The 12,039-nt window shown below is 54.3% G+C and overlaps 1 protein-coding gene across 1 annotated transcript in view; it reads left to right on the forward strand.

The window, feature by feature from the left end:
- Positions 1-6,658, forward strand: part of CAPZB (capping actin protein of muscle Z-line subunit beta) — a 186,190-nt gene extending 179,532 nt beyond the window's left edge. The window contains 4 exon segments of the mRNA XM_077151053.1: positions 435-500; positions 1,284-1,360; positions 2,927-3,039; positions 5,806-6,658. Of these exon segments, the coding sequence (XP_077007168.1) occupies positions 435-500; positions 1,284-1,360; positions 2,927-3,029 (246 nt within the window). The 3' untranslated portion in view covers positions 3,030-3,039; positions 5,806-6,658.
- The last annotated feature ends 5,381 nt before the right edge of the window (positions 6,659-12,039 follow it).

Raw genomic sequence — 12,039 nt, forward strand, 5'->3', positions numbered from 1 at the left:
CCGCTCCTGTATCAGGCCCTGTATCTGGCAGCCTAGGCCTGTGAGTGGTGTGTGGAGACACATCAAACTAGTCCTCCCTGATTGGTCCTGGATGAGTTGGTGCCTGGCATGCCTGGCCATCTTGGCCCTCCCTGCTGTGAGCTTTGAGGTGTCGGCTCCACCAAGAGAAGCAGCCAGAATCTCTACTGGACATGGGGGCTCTGGGATTCTGCTGGCTTGCTCTTTATGACCTGAAATTTAAGTCATTTTGAGCTTCCATTCCCCCTGGCTGGAAAAGGGGCCTTGTAACACCTTCACTGCTTACCCAGGCCACCCATGGAAACTGTCAGCTCTTTGTAAATGTGGAGGTGGGCCGTGCCTTGGGCAGGGAGTGCCATTCCCAGGGAGTTCCTGGTTTTCCCTGGCATGCCTGAGGAATGTTTTCTCTCTTGCAGATGGAGAAAGATGAAACTGTGAGTGACTGCTCCCCACACATAGCCAACATCGGGCGCCTGGTGGAGGTGAGCGGGCCTCGGGGCTCTGATTCGCGCCTGCCTTTACCTACATACAACATGTGCCATTTCAGCCCTGAAGACTGTTTGCCGGTTTGCTGACCCCTCCCCTGCTTCCTTTTTTCAACTCCATGGCAGCCAGCAGAGTGTTTCTCAGTTTTTGCTTTGGCCTCCTGGCTTTTTGTTGTTTTTTTTTTTTTTTGTCTGAGCCTTCTGATGTGGATGCCAACAGGCCTCCATGCTCCAAAGTCTCCCTTCTCCATCCCCACCTCCCACACTTGCTCCCAGGAGAGTCTTCTCAGTCCTTGGCTCTTGGAAGTGCCAAGTCTTGTCTCCCTCCATTGGCTGGGTGTGAACAAAGATCTGCGGTCTAAAAGGAAGCAGATCCCTGGAACTCCAGTGGGGCTCTGGAGGAACTTCTGTTGCGGCTGCCTCAGCTTCCCTTGTCACCACATTGTTTTGGTAGAAGAAGAGGTGTTCTCCAGTTTCATAGAATTGTTCCCAAAATCGGTGGGAAGGTTGAAGGGTGGTGATGTGGTTTAGACTAGCTCCCAGACTAGCTCCCAGTAATGGTTCCAGTTGGCCACTGGTACCTGGGTATTGAATTCTCTCCTGCCCAAGGAAGGGAAAACATTCTGAGCCCAAATTATAGGTGGGGCTCAGCTGGCCGCCCTCTGGAGCAGTCAAGTGCCTCCCCCATGTGGTCACAGCGAGGACTGCAGTGGGGAGCCCAGGGGAGGCTGGAGGGTACAGACTGACTGTTTGTTGTGTCTGACTGTTCTCCCCTCCCAGGACATGGAGAACAAAATCAGAAGTACGCTGAATGAAATCTACTTTGGAAAAACGAAGGACATTGTCAATGGGCTGAGGTAATGCATCACAACAACGCAGGCTTTGGAGCTGAGATAGGGATTCGAGTCCTAGGTCTAATAATTATTAGCTATAGTATTTAATAGCTATGTGACCTTGAGCCTGGGTTTCCTCATTTATAAGATGAAACTAAAGAATCCACTACATGGGATTTCTAATTATACAAATGACAAAGGTAAAGTACCTCATACATAGGTATATAGTTTACATTCTAAATGGACATTGGTTTCTACCCCCCTCATCTCAGTTTTCTGGGGCACAGTCACTCCTGCAGCACTGGTGCCTTCATCCCTAGGGTTGGCCCCATCTAAAGAATCTGCCTTTTGGCTCTGGGCCCTGAGGGGACTTCTGTCCCAGACCCTAGGATGTGTGAAGGGGACCCCTGGGCACATCTGTCCTGTCAGTAGAGATTGTAACACAGAAACGGCCCCTGCTGCCTGTTGCTTTCTGGAAAGGGTCCCAACCTCTCTCATATCCTCTGCCAGGGCTCTGTTGGCTGTGGCCAGGGTCCTAGCTGTCCCTCCCACCCATCTCATGGCCTCGGCTCTGCAGTGTTGGCCTGAGTGAAAAGTGAGAGGGCCTCTGGGTCTGCAGGGTCTACGGCAGGCAGGGCAGGAGTCTGGCCTCTGAGAAGGCCAGAGCCCAATTAGGGAGACAGTGGGGACAGCATGGAACAAGCTCTGGCCCTGGAGCCAGGAGGCTGATTTTGTCCACGCTCTGTCATTCGGAACTGTGTGTCTTCAACGAGTCACTCCTTGTAGCTTCGCTCATCCACTCAAGGAGGAAGGAAATGGGACGATCGAAAAGTCTATAAGGTGTGAGTCCAAGGGGTCCTGCTCTGCCCTTGGGTTCCAGCCCTCTTATCCCCCCTTTCATGAAACAGACCTTACAGGCCAAAAGGAGTGGCAGGACGCAGCTCTGGGGGCTGCCCCGTTTTCTGAACTTATGCTTGAGGCAGATTAAGTCACCTGCCTACCGTTTTAAAATGTAGGAGGAGTTTTCCTCTGGACCTCATCTCTGATTTCCTGCTTAATCACCCTCCCCCCAACCCTCTTTGGGGACTTGTCTGGCCTTAGTGGGTTTTATTTTCTCCACTTTGGTAACATTTCCCACCTTCTCCTGCTGCTGAGCCTTGAGCCTCATAAATCATCTGTTCCCAGGGCATCCTGGCCTGTGGCGGGATAGGAGCCTGTGGTCAGTGTCAGGCCACACCAGACTCCGCAGGGAGCTTTCCCTTCAGGGCTCCCACCCTTCCAGCCTGCACACCCCCAGGCCAAGTTTGGAGAGTGGTCCCTCCTCCCTGCCTGGGAGAGAGAAGTGGAAGAGCCTGCAGGACCATTACGTGTGAGCCCCTGAAAATCACAAAAGCACCAGAGTACCCCTCGCTAGCTAGGGTGTCCACCTTCAGTCCCTGGCTGCAGTAGCCTTGATGGTTTTTCCCTTCTTTCTTTTGCCCTGTGCATTTTCCCTTTATTTCTTCCTCACCTGTTATCCCACCCGTGTGTTCCTAGATTCTTGTTGTTCATTTCCCTCCTACTTCACTCATCTCTGAACACTCTCTGTAGATCTATTGATGCTATCCCTGACAACCAAAAGTTTAAGCAGTTGCAGAGGGAGCTTTCTCAAGTGCTGACCCAGCGCCAGATCTACATCCAGCCTGATAATTAAGCCGATCCAGGTACCCTGCCGGAGAGGCGTGAGAAACCCTCCCCACTAAACAGGACTCACCAACCTGCTGAGACCCCCGCCGGTCCAGCTATTGCCGTGCAGCCATTTAAACACCACTAACCCTCTGTCCGCTCCTGGTTGCTCAGCAGCCGCGTTAACCTGTAGCCCAACCCCACGTAACATGGAGACGGTCCTGCATGTGGTGTGCGCTTTGCGTGTTGGGCGGAGGTTGGGTGTGGCGAAGATAGATGGTTTCAGGTTTTCCTTCTGAAGAACCCCACTAGAAGCCACTTGTCGGCCCTAAGTGGAGTGTCTACTGTCTCCTTGGCCACATCCTCGGGGAGGCTGCTCTGCGTCTGTTGGATGCAGCATCCTCTGCCCCCGCTTTTCCCACCAAGGACTCAGAAGCCCCATAAGCCACCTTCCTGGTGGCTGGCCGACTAGAAAGAGGAGCTCATTCACTGCATTTCAGAAAACGGCATGCAGAGTGGGCACTGCAGTCCCATCTGGCCAGGCCTGGTACCAGGATGCAGCCCAGGCCAGTTGCTGCTGGAGTTACTGGGGCACCCAGGGCCGGTGCTCCCTGGAGCAGCATCACTGTCTGCCCTTAATGAGCTGCAGCTGTTCTCAAACGCCTTGTGCTGATGGAAAGGAAAATCTTCTTGCTTGTTGATAATGGCCAAGGACCATGGCTAAGCTTGTGACAGATACAGATGTATGAAAGTAGTCGGCGTCCCCAGAGAGGATGAGGAAAACTGCTTTGAAAATGAGTTGGAAAATCTGGGTGGGTAGGGCTGTAGAGCCCAAGGGGTTAGGGGCTATCTCCCAGGCCTCCACCTGGGAAATGCTCAATGGGATTTCTGGGGCATGGAGGTGGGGCGGGGCACTTATCTAACCAGACAGAGCTGCTCTTCATGTTTCCAAGGGGGCTGCCTCCTGGGATATTATCATATCAATCTCATCTGTGTGCACTGACCTAAGGCCCACGCTGGGGCCGTCAGGCAGAAGCCTGGCCAGTGGTTCCCATCACAGTGTTTCGAAGTGCTCCATGGTGGTGTGGCCCTCTCTCCATCCCTGCAGCTTTTAGGTGGGGTTAGAGTCTTCTGGATCCCTAATTTGGCCAGGCCCCTGGCGGCTCACTGGAGGCCTGCTGGCACGGAGACCGTCTTCAGCAGCTGGGCAGTCCATGTTTTCCGGATAGGTTCTTCCCCTCACCCTGAAGGCCTTGTTCCCCAGGCTTGGAGTTGCGGCTGCGTGACAGTGAGCGACCTTCCCGGGTGCTCTCCTGCTCCTCTGCCTCGAGCTGCCCAAGCCTCACCTCCTGTGTCCTACCTCTTCTCGTGGAACTGTCTCTTTTGGGGTGGCTGGGGGATTGGGCATAGCCCATTCCTGAGTTTTTGGCTCCTTTTTCCCAAAAGAAGGGGCACCCACCCAGGCCGGGAAGCTGTGTGAGCAGGTGGAGGAGCTGGAGAGGCCCATACTGGAGCCAGAGGCAGTCCCGCCGGGGGACGCGGGCCCACTGCCAAATTCACAAACGCCTTTCAGTGGCATCAGCTACATGTCAGCTTTTCTCATGGGAGTTACTTTATTTTATACAGATTCTTTCAGTCTTGTCTGTACTACCTCTTAAAGTTTTGAGGATTCCGTGAGTTTTCTATGATTCAGTAGCCAAAATTTAACATGGGATGATATTGCTTCTCCCAAGTCTTCATTTTATTTTACCCATTTTTGGCATTTGAGAGATTTATTTTTTGATCCTTCTCCTTTTTCATGGTTGGTGTATACCAGATTTGAGATTCCCACTGTACATAGTATCCACAGCAATTCCTCTTTTCACCTCTTTGAATCTGTTAAAGCTTAATAAATTGCTTAATAAGTTTTTGGTTAATCAACACACTTGGTAATTTGACAAAATGATCACTTAGGGAATTGCCAATGGGCACTTCTGACCCTCAGTCTCCTTATCTGTAAATGAAGAATACTAGTAACTCTTCCAGGATGCTTGTGAGAATTGAATGGGGGAGGGAGAGGGAGGGATATGTGAAAAGTTCTTTGTAGGTTCTAAACTCTCCACAAACCTTAGTTGCCTTAGCCTTCTTGAAGAGTGTTCATGCATGTGAGCAAATGCAGTTGCATTTAACTTTTCCCACAAATCCAGGATTTGACAGGGGCACAGGGTCAGCCACTTCTTTCCCATGCTGACATTGGAAATCCAGGCTGAGGAGTTCCCTTGGCCAAGCTGACAGGTGATGGAGCCTCACAACAGAAGCCCAGCAGCCCTTCTCCCTGCCGAGGCTGTGCGCCCCGTGCGCCAAGACCTGAGCATGGGGAACTGGCTCCTGGACCCTGACTGGGATCCCTTTGTATCCCCTGCACGTGTGGGGGCCCCAAGTCCTCATGTCTCAGCCCCTGGCCCGAATTCTTGCCAAGCAGGGCAGCTTCCAGCCAGAAACCCGGGGGCATTGATCTGGAGCAAAGGGTCTTTGATGCCTTGTGCCCAGAAGCCAACTCTCCTCAGCTCATGGACTCTGGGCCCTGTGCTCAGACGAGTGGACTTAGGGTTTGGTGGCTACAGCCAGGGGGTCCTCAGCCTGATGCAGAGATAAGCAGCTGTCTGCCCGGGCTGGGGCTGCAGGTGAAGCATTTAGAGCAACACAGCCAGTCAGAAGGTAGAGCTGCCTCCAGGGGTCAGAGCCTCCGGGGCCCAGCTGCCCCTGCCCAAGGCCACTCCTCTTCCGTCCCAGCTGCTGCTAATAACACTTTTCCTCCCTTGCAGGTCTGTGCAGACATTTGCAGACAAATCAAAACAAGAAGCTCTTAAGAACGACCTGGTGGAGGCTTTGAAGAGAAAGCAGCAAAGTTAAACCTCTGCATCCCGCTAACCAGACATGCCATGCACCCGTTAGGTTCCTTTCTTAGAAAACCCGTTTTCTGCTTCCCTTTCCCCCATCTCCCCCACCAACAGGTCACATAACACCTTGCATCATCGACTGCACAGCGCCATCTCTCCCTGAGAATAAAACCCAATAAACACCCTTCTCCATCTCTGAGGCCTACTTCCCACCACATTTTGCTATCGAAACTCTCGGTATTTCCATACTGTGTTTTTTGTTCACCCCAGCCCCCTGTCTTCCTGCCCTCCCTCCATTTATAGATATAAAATACACTGTCTGCCTTCCTTCCCACCTTTTTGTTACATTGGTGTAAAAAATGTAAAACAAAAAAATTTTATGAAATAACTGTGGTGTGTGAAAGATAGAAGAAAAACTGGAAATCTGATTCCACGTGTGTTTGGGAGTTGCTTGGGGTTGGGGGTCAGGGGACAGGGGACAGGGGACGGCTCTGGGAGGAAGGAGAGGCAGCCTTCAGTCCTGTCCTGTGCAGGCCGGCCCCTGTCCCATGGAGACCACATGTGGGGTGGGGGCGGGGAACCTGCTGATCGTTCTGCTCTTCTGGCCAGGTGCTTTTCTGTCAATTTTTATGGAATGCACAGGAGTTTGTTTTATTTTGTTTTTTTTGTAAAGCTTAAACAAAACAAAAATAAATCTACATCTTATACTTGAGCCTCCATACTTAAAAAAAAAAAGGAAAAAAAGAAAAAAAAATAAAAAGAAACTGGGACGCAGTAAGCACTGGCTTTGTTGTCTTGTTTCTCCCCTTCCCGCTTTCCAGGCCTTTGTGTCCTTGGGCTTGATGGCTGACCCCAAGGTGGGGACATGGAGCCGGCCCTGGCAGGACTGTTGGCCCTGCTCACCCCGGGCAAAGGAAGTGAGCAAAAACAAACGTCCTTGCTTAGCACTGACAGGCTTCTCCACGCAGATCCGGCCACATGTCCGCCCTAAGGAGAGCCGGGGCCCCTCCCGGCTCCTTCCTGCCCTCAGAAGATCCTGATCTGGAATTTCCTTTCATCTTGTCGTGAACCTCGGAAGTATGGCGAGGGGGCCAGTGCGGGCAGATGTCTCCTGCCATCCTCCCCTCACCCTCTGTGGAGATGATAACATGCCCCCTTTGCAGACATGGGGGAACTTAGTCCTGGAGAATTGAGGGGACTCGCCCAAGGCCTCTCAGGGTTGCGGAGTCCATGCTTTCTCCTTCCCTCCCTGCTGCCTCCAGCGAGGATCTGAAGGTCTTGGAGTCCTCACCAGCACCTTCCCTGGCCCCTCCCATGAATGTCTACATCCAGCCCTTGGCCTAGGCCTCTGGCCACCTGATGCCCTGGGCTTGGTGGCTATGCAGCCGGTCAGCTGGGCCCTCACGCTGGAGATGCCCCGATGCTGGACGCCAAGGATCCTGACTTGGTTCTGGCTTCTGCTTGGTCTGATGGGAGAGTTCCCAGATGGAGCACATCATCATTGAGTACAGAGTCCATGGGGCATAGGAAAGAAAGAACTCCAGTACTCGCTCAAGGCGTTCCTTTGAAGAACCAGCTGGAGAAAATGGAATGCTGGCAAGACTAGGCCTTAGCCCTGGCATGCTCAGCTGTGGGACCTTGGGCAAGGCAAACCCAGCATGTCCATTTCCTCGTGCATAGAACCTTGTGGGTTGTGTTACTGTGCTGGCACAAAGAAGGTGCAGAATACATGGGTTTCCCTTCCTTATTAGATGTACAATCATGACCAAAATAACTAAAACCCAGAGATTGTGGCTATGCAATGTATGCCAGGCCTGCTCCTACCTGCCTTCTGGAATCTTCCGCAGAGGCCATCACTTACTAGTTCGTTATTAATGAGTTAATGAAGCGGGGACCAGTGCACTGGGACAGTGGGGCTCTGGGATGGGCCTGTTGGATGAAGGGTAGCTGGAAGCAAGGGGTCACAGTGTGTGGAGCCAGGCTCAGGACTGCCTTGCAGACCCCGGCCACATCCTTCTTGGTGGGAAGACCCTGGAGGCTGGCAGCCCCTTGAGCATTTCCTGAGAAGGGAAGGCAAGCCAAGTAAAGGGCGTAAATCCGTTGCTGTTAGTGGATTTGGGCAGCAGCACCCCATGGGCTCACGAGATGCTTTTTGAGAGGCACTTTGGTGCCAAGAGAGAGGATGGGAGAAAGCCTTGGGGGAGGTGGGGGTGGCAGGAGTCCTACCTGCCTTCTGGTCTCAGCTCGACGGGATTCTGTCTCCCATGCCTTTTACTCCTCTTCCCTTTGTTGCTACTGGGTTTGTTTCTAGGACCCCAGCTCCAAACTTTTCTTTCGCTCAGATCATTTTCTAAACAATGCTACAATGGTGAACACCGTGGGAAGGCTACATAATGCTCATTAATCTTAATCTTCATTGAGCACATAAGGGTGAATGTGTCCTCAGGACTATCACGGGCTGGGGAACATGACCAATAGTTAAAATGGTTGAATACAATTGCTCTGCAGTGAAAAGCAATCCCCAATCCCCGCCATAAGGCTAATGTTAACCTGATCAGTTTAATGCTTGGACACGGGACTGATTAGGACTGAGACTTCTGAGGTCCCGCCATTCAGTGCCAATGAAAGCGAAGGCAGACAGGAGAAGGGGGTAGCGGGGATGACTTATGAATGTCTCCCTTTTTTAGGCCTCAGGAACTCAAGGCCATGTATTAACTCTGGCTTCAAAACACTGCAGGTGTTAGATTCTGGTGTCAACTTGGCCAAGTGATGATGCCCAGTTGTCTGGTCAGACAAGCACTGGCCTGACGTTTGCTTCAAGGGTATTTTGTGGCCGGGTGACAAACTGGAAGGCTGGTGTATTAAATCATCAGTTGACTGCATTTGTGGCAGATATAATCAGATGTAATCAGATCAACTAAGGCATGTCTCACACCAAAGAGGTAATCCAAACAGTGAAGACTTTTAAGAAAGAAGAGGTACTTTTTCATTTCTTCTTCAGCCAGTGAGCTTCTCTTGTGGAATTCGTTCGGACCCTTCATCGGAGCTGCCAGCTTCACAGCCTGCCCTATGGATTTTGGATTCTTCCATTCCCATGGCTGCATGAGACCACCTTTATAAGTCTCATATTTACAGATCTCTCCTGCTGGTTCTGTTTCTCTAGATAGCCCTGACTGTATCAGCAGGTTAAATGAGTAACCAAGAGGAGCTCTGAGCTAGAGGAGCAGAGTGCTAATATCTGGGCTCTGGGCCAGTTTCTGCTGCCTTATGGGAGGATGCAACCTGCCTGCCTCGGGTCTGGGGAGCTGACCTTCCATTCAGTAGTTACATTAGGACTCGTCAAGGGCAGGACCTTTGGGGTGAATGGCCCAGCTATTGGAGAAGGTAGCTGGTGTGCTTCTGCCTCCCTGGCTGAGCCCGGCCCTGAAATCTCAGTGCAGAACTCTGCAGAGCCCCCTCTTCAGGCCTGAGGAGGGCTCTAAGGTAGGGCCCTCATCCTCTCAGGCCACCCCCCTAGATGGAAGGATCCTGCCATCCCTTGATCTGCAGCTAGGAGCAAGACATGTAAGACAAGGAGAACGGAAATCGACCTGGGGCGTGGTGACTCAGCGGTCCCACCTACTGGCACATATGGCTCAGTCAGTGTGCTGGAGTCTGACCAATCAGATTGGCCTTCCTCTTTAGGCGGAGCCTGGGGAGGTTCTGGAGCCAGGTTCCAGGTTGCAGGTGTTGGTAACCCTCTCTGCTGGACCAGCTAATGCAGCCCCGATCATTTACCAGGCCCTTAGCAAAGGCCAGGGGCTGGAGTGCGCGCTTACACCCCCATTCCAATGAATCATCACTTCTATGCCCAAGGAGGATACTCTGATTGTCGGTCCCATGGCTCTGATGAAGAAACTGTGGTTTAGGATGTCTGCCTACTCCCAGGGCTAGCAAGTGGCCAGGACAGGCTTTGAGCCCAGTATGCAGAATTGCACAGTCTGTGCACTTCCCTCATCTCTGCCCTGTCATCCATGTGTCACGAGTTGCCCCTTCAACAGAGCTCCAGGGACCCAGGGCATGGAACTGAGACCCCAGCCCAGAGCTGCCCAGGGCAGTGCAGGCTCCACAGGGGAGGGAAAATCCTGGTATGGAGGAGCTGCAGGCTGGACTCCCCTGACAGCAGGGACTGCCTCTTCCATCGGTACACTCCAGGGTCAGGGGCCATGTTGCCCCCATCAGACCTGGGGCTCCCCCATCAGATGAGGGGCTTTCTGGGATAAAAACCATAGGTTTCCCAGCAAACCGGATGCCACCTGAAAGCAAGAGCCACCACCCCGTAGGACAGGTGTGCTCCAGGGGCAGGGGTGGTCTGCCCCTCGGATGAGGGCTTCCCCAGGCAGGGCCGGGTGATTTCGTCTCTCTCTCCACACACACACCCCCCCACCTGGTGTTCCTGCAGGCCAGGAAGGGAGCCACTGGACCCCAGGAAACTGCCACCAAGCCAGGGCCCATTCCCGGAGAAGCCAATAGTCCCAGTCGGTAGGCTTGTGGGGGCCGCTGCTTGAGGATGTGAAAAAGGAACGGGAGTGACATCCAGCCCAGCACAGCCTGTGCCACTGCGCTGAGGGAGAGTGATGCTGGACTGCGCCGGCCACAAGCCCTGACCCCCACTCGGGGACAGGATCACCGATTCCTGCTGGGGGTTGGGACGGCCCCTGCAGCTGGAGGCCCCAATGTTGCTCAAACACCGGGCGAGCTTGGACCGTTCCTTTAAGCCTGTTTCCCCATCTGGAAAATGGCCGTCAGGGCTGCACCCACCCTCAGGACGGTGGCGAGGATGCGGGGAGCGGGTTTGGGAAGCAGAACGCAGCAGGCGGCCTCCACGTGCTGGGCCTGGCGCAGGGGGCCGCGCCAGGGGCGGTGGTCGTCTCACCCTCACAGCCCCCCTGGACCTCAAAGGCGCTCCCCCACCGCGGCCCTCCCCCGCCCCCCGCCCCCCGCCGGCCCTGCCCCCTCGGCCCGCCCCCAGACCGCAGCCTGGCCCCCTAGGCTCTGCCCGCCCTCCCGGCCCGGCCCGGCCGCTGCCTTCCCTTTCTCCCGAACTGCCCTTCCTCTCCTCCTGGAGATGGGGCGGGGCGCTCACTCGCCCACCGAGCCCCCCGCGGCTGGTCCCCTCTCCTGGCTTCCTCAGCACCTTGGCCCTTCTGCTGTCAGCTCTGCGCGCGCTCCGGGAAGGCAGGGACGGGACCCGCGTCCCCCTGCGACGCCGCGCGGCAGGCGGCCCTCAGGGCACTGCGGCCGCGGCCTGCGCCGTGGCGCCCCCTCGTGGCGGGGGCTGCGCGCGATGCCCGCCTTCTTCCCTTTGACGCGGGAGGGGACCGGGAAGATCCTGGGAGAAAGGCTCCCTCTCCCGGCCGCTGCTGCCTGTCTCCCCCACCTGGCGCCAGTGTGCCCCAATGCTCCTGGGACGTGGGGGCCTGGGGGCTCCCCCGGTTCTCTGGAGGCTGAGATGCGTCCGGGTGAAACCAGATAAGGAGGGGGGTTGGCCCCTCCCTCTCTGCAGCACCCACAGGGTCCAGGCCAAAAGGAAGGCGGCATCAGACAGAGTATGTGTCACAAACCGAGACTGGCAAGTAGAGCTCAGGGCCAAGTTGGCACTGCCTCCCTCTCCTGCCCTCGCAGTCCACTCTGACCCCTCCTCTTCCCCCAGCTGCAAACTCCCAGTCTTTCCCCCTGGCTATCTTCTACTCATCCTCTGGTCTGTCGCCTCCTCCAGGAAGCTGTCTCCGATTTCCAGCTTTTCACCGCACTTTATCTCACCATTCCATCCTCTCCTTCTACTAAAAAGAATCAAAGTTAACCTTTTGCAAGCTCTTACTATGTGTCAGACTGAGCTCCGCAATGCCACCATTTTAATTGATTCTTAGAAAACCCATGAAGTGGTAACACTGTCATTCCCACTTCACAGATGAAGTGACTGAGGCACAGAGAAGCAAAGGTACAGAACCAGGATCTGACCCTAATGGTTCTGCTCCTTCCTAAGCAACAAAGTACAGGGGCTCAGTTGGCATGTCCTGACTGCTGACCCCACCACCAGCTATGGGGTCTGGCACAGAGAAGTCACAGGGACAAACTCAAGAGACCAGAGGACCCGGGGAGGCCTGGCAGGTAGAGGTG

The sequence above is a fragment of the Tamandua tetradactyla genome, chromosome 2 (assembly GCF_023851605.1).
Source record: "Tamandua tetradactyla isolate mTamTet1 chromosome 2, mTamTet1.pri, whole genome shotgun sequence".
Taxonomy (NCBI): Eukaryota; Metazoa; Chordata; class Mammalia; order Pilosa; family Myrmecophagidae; genus Tamandua; species Tamandua tetradactyla.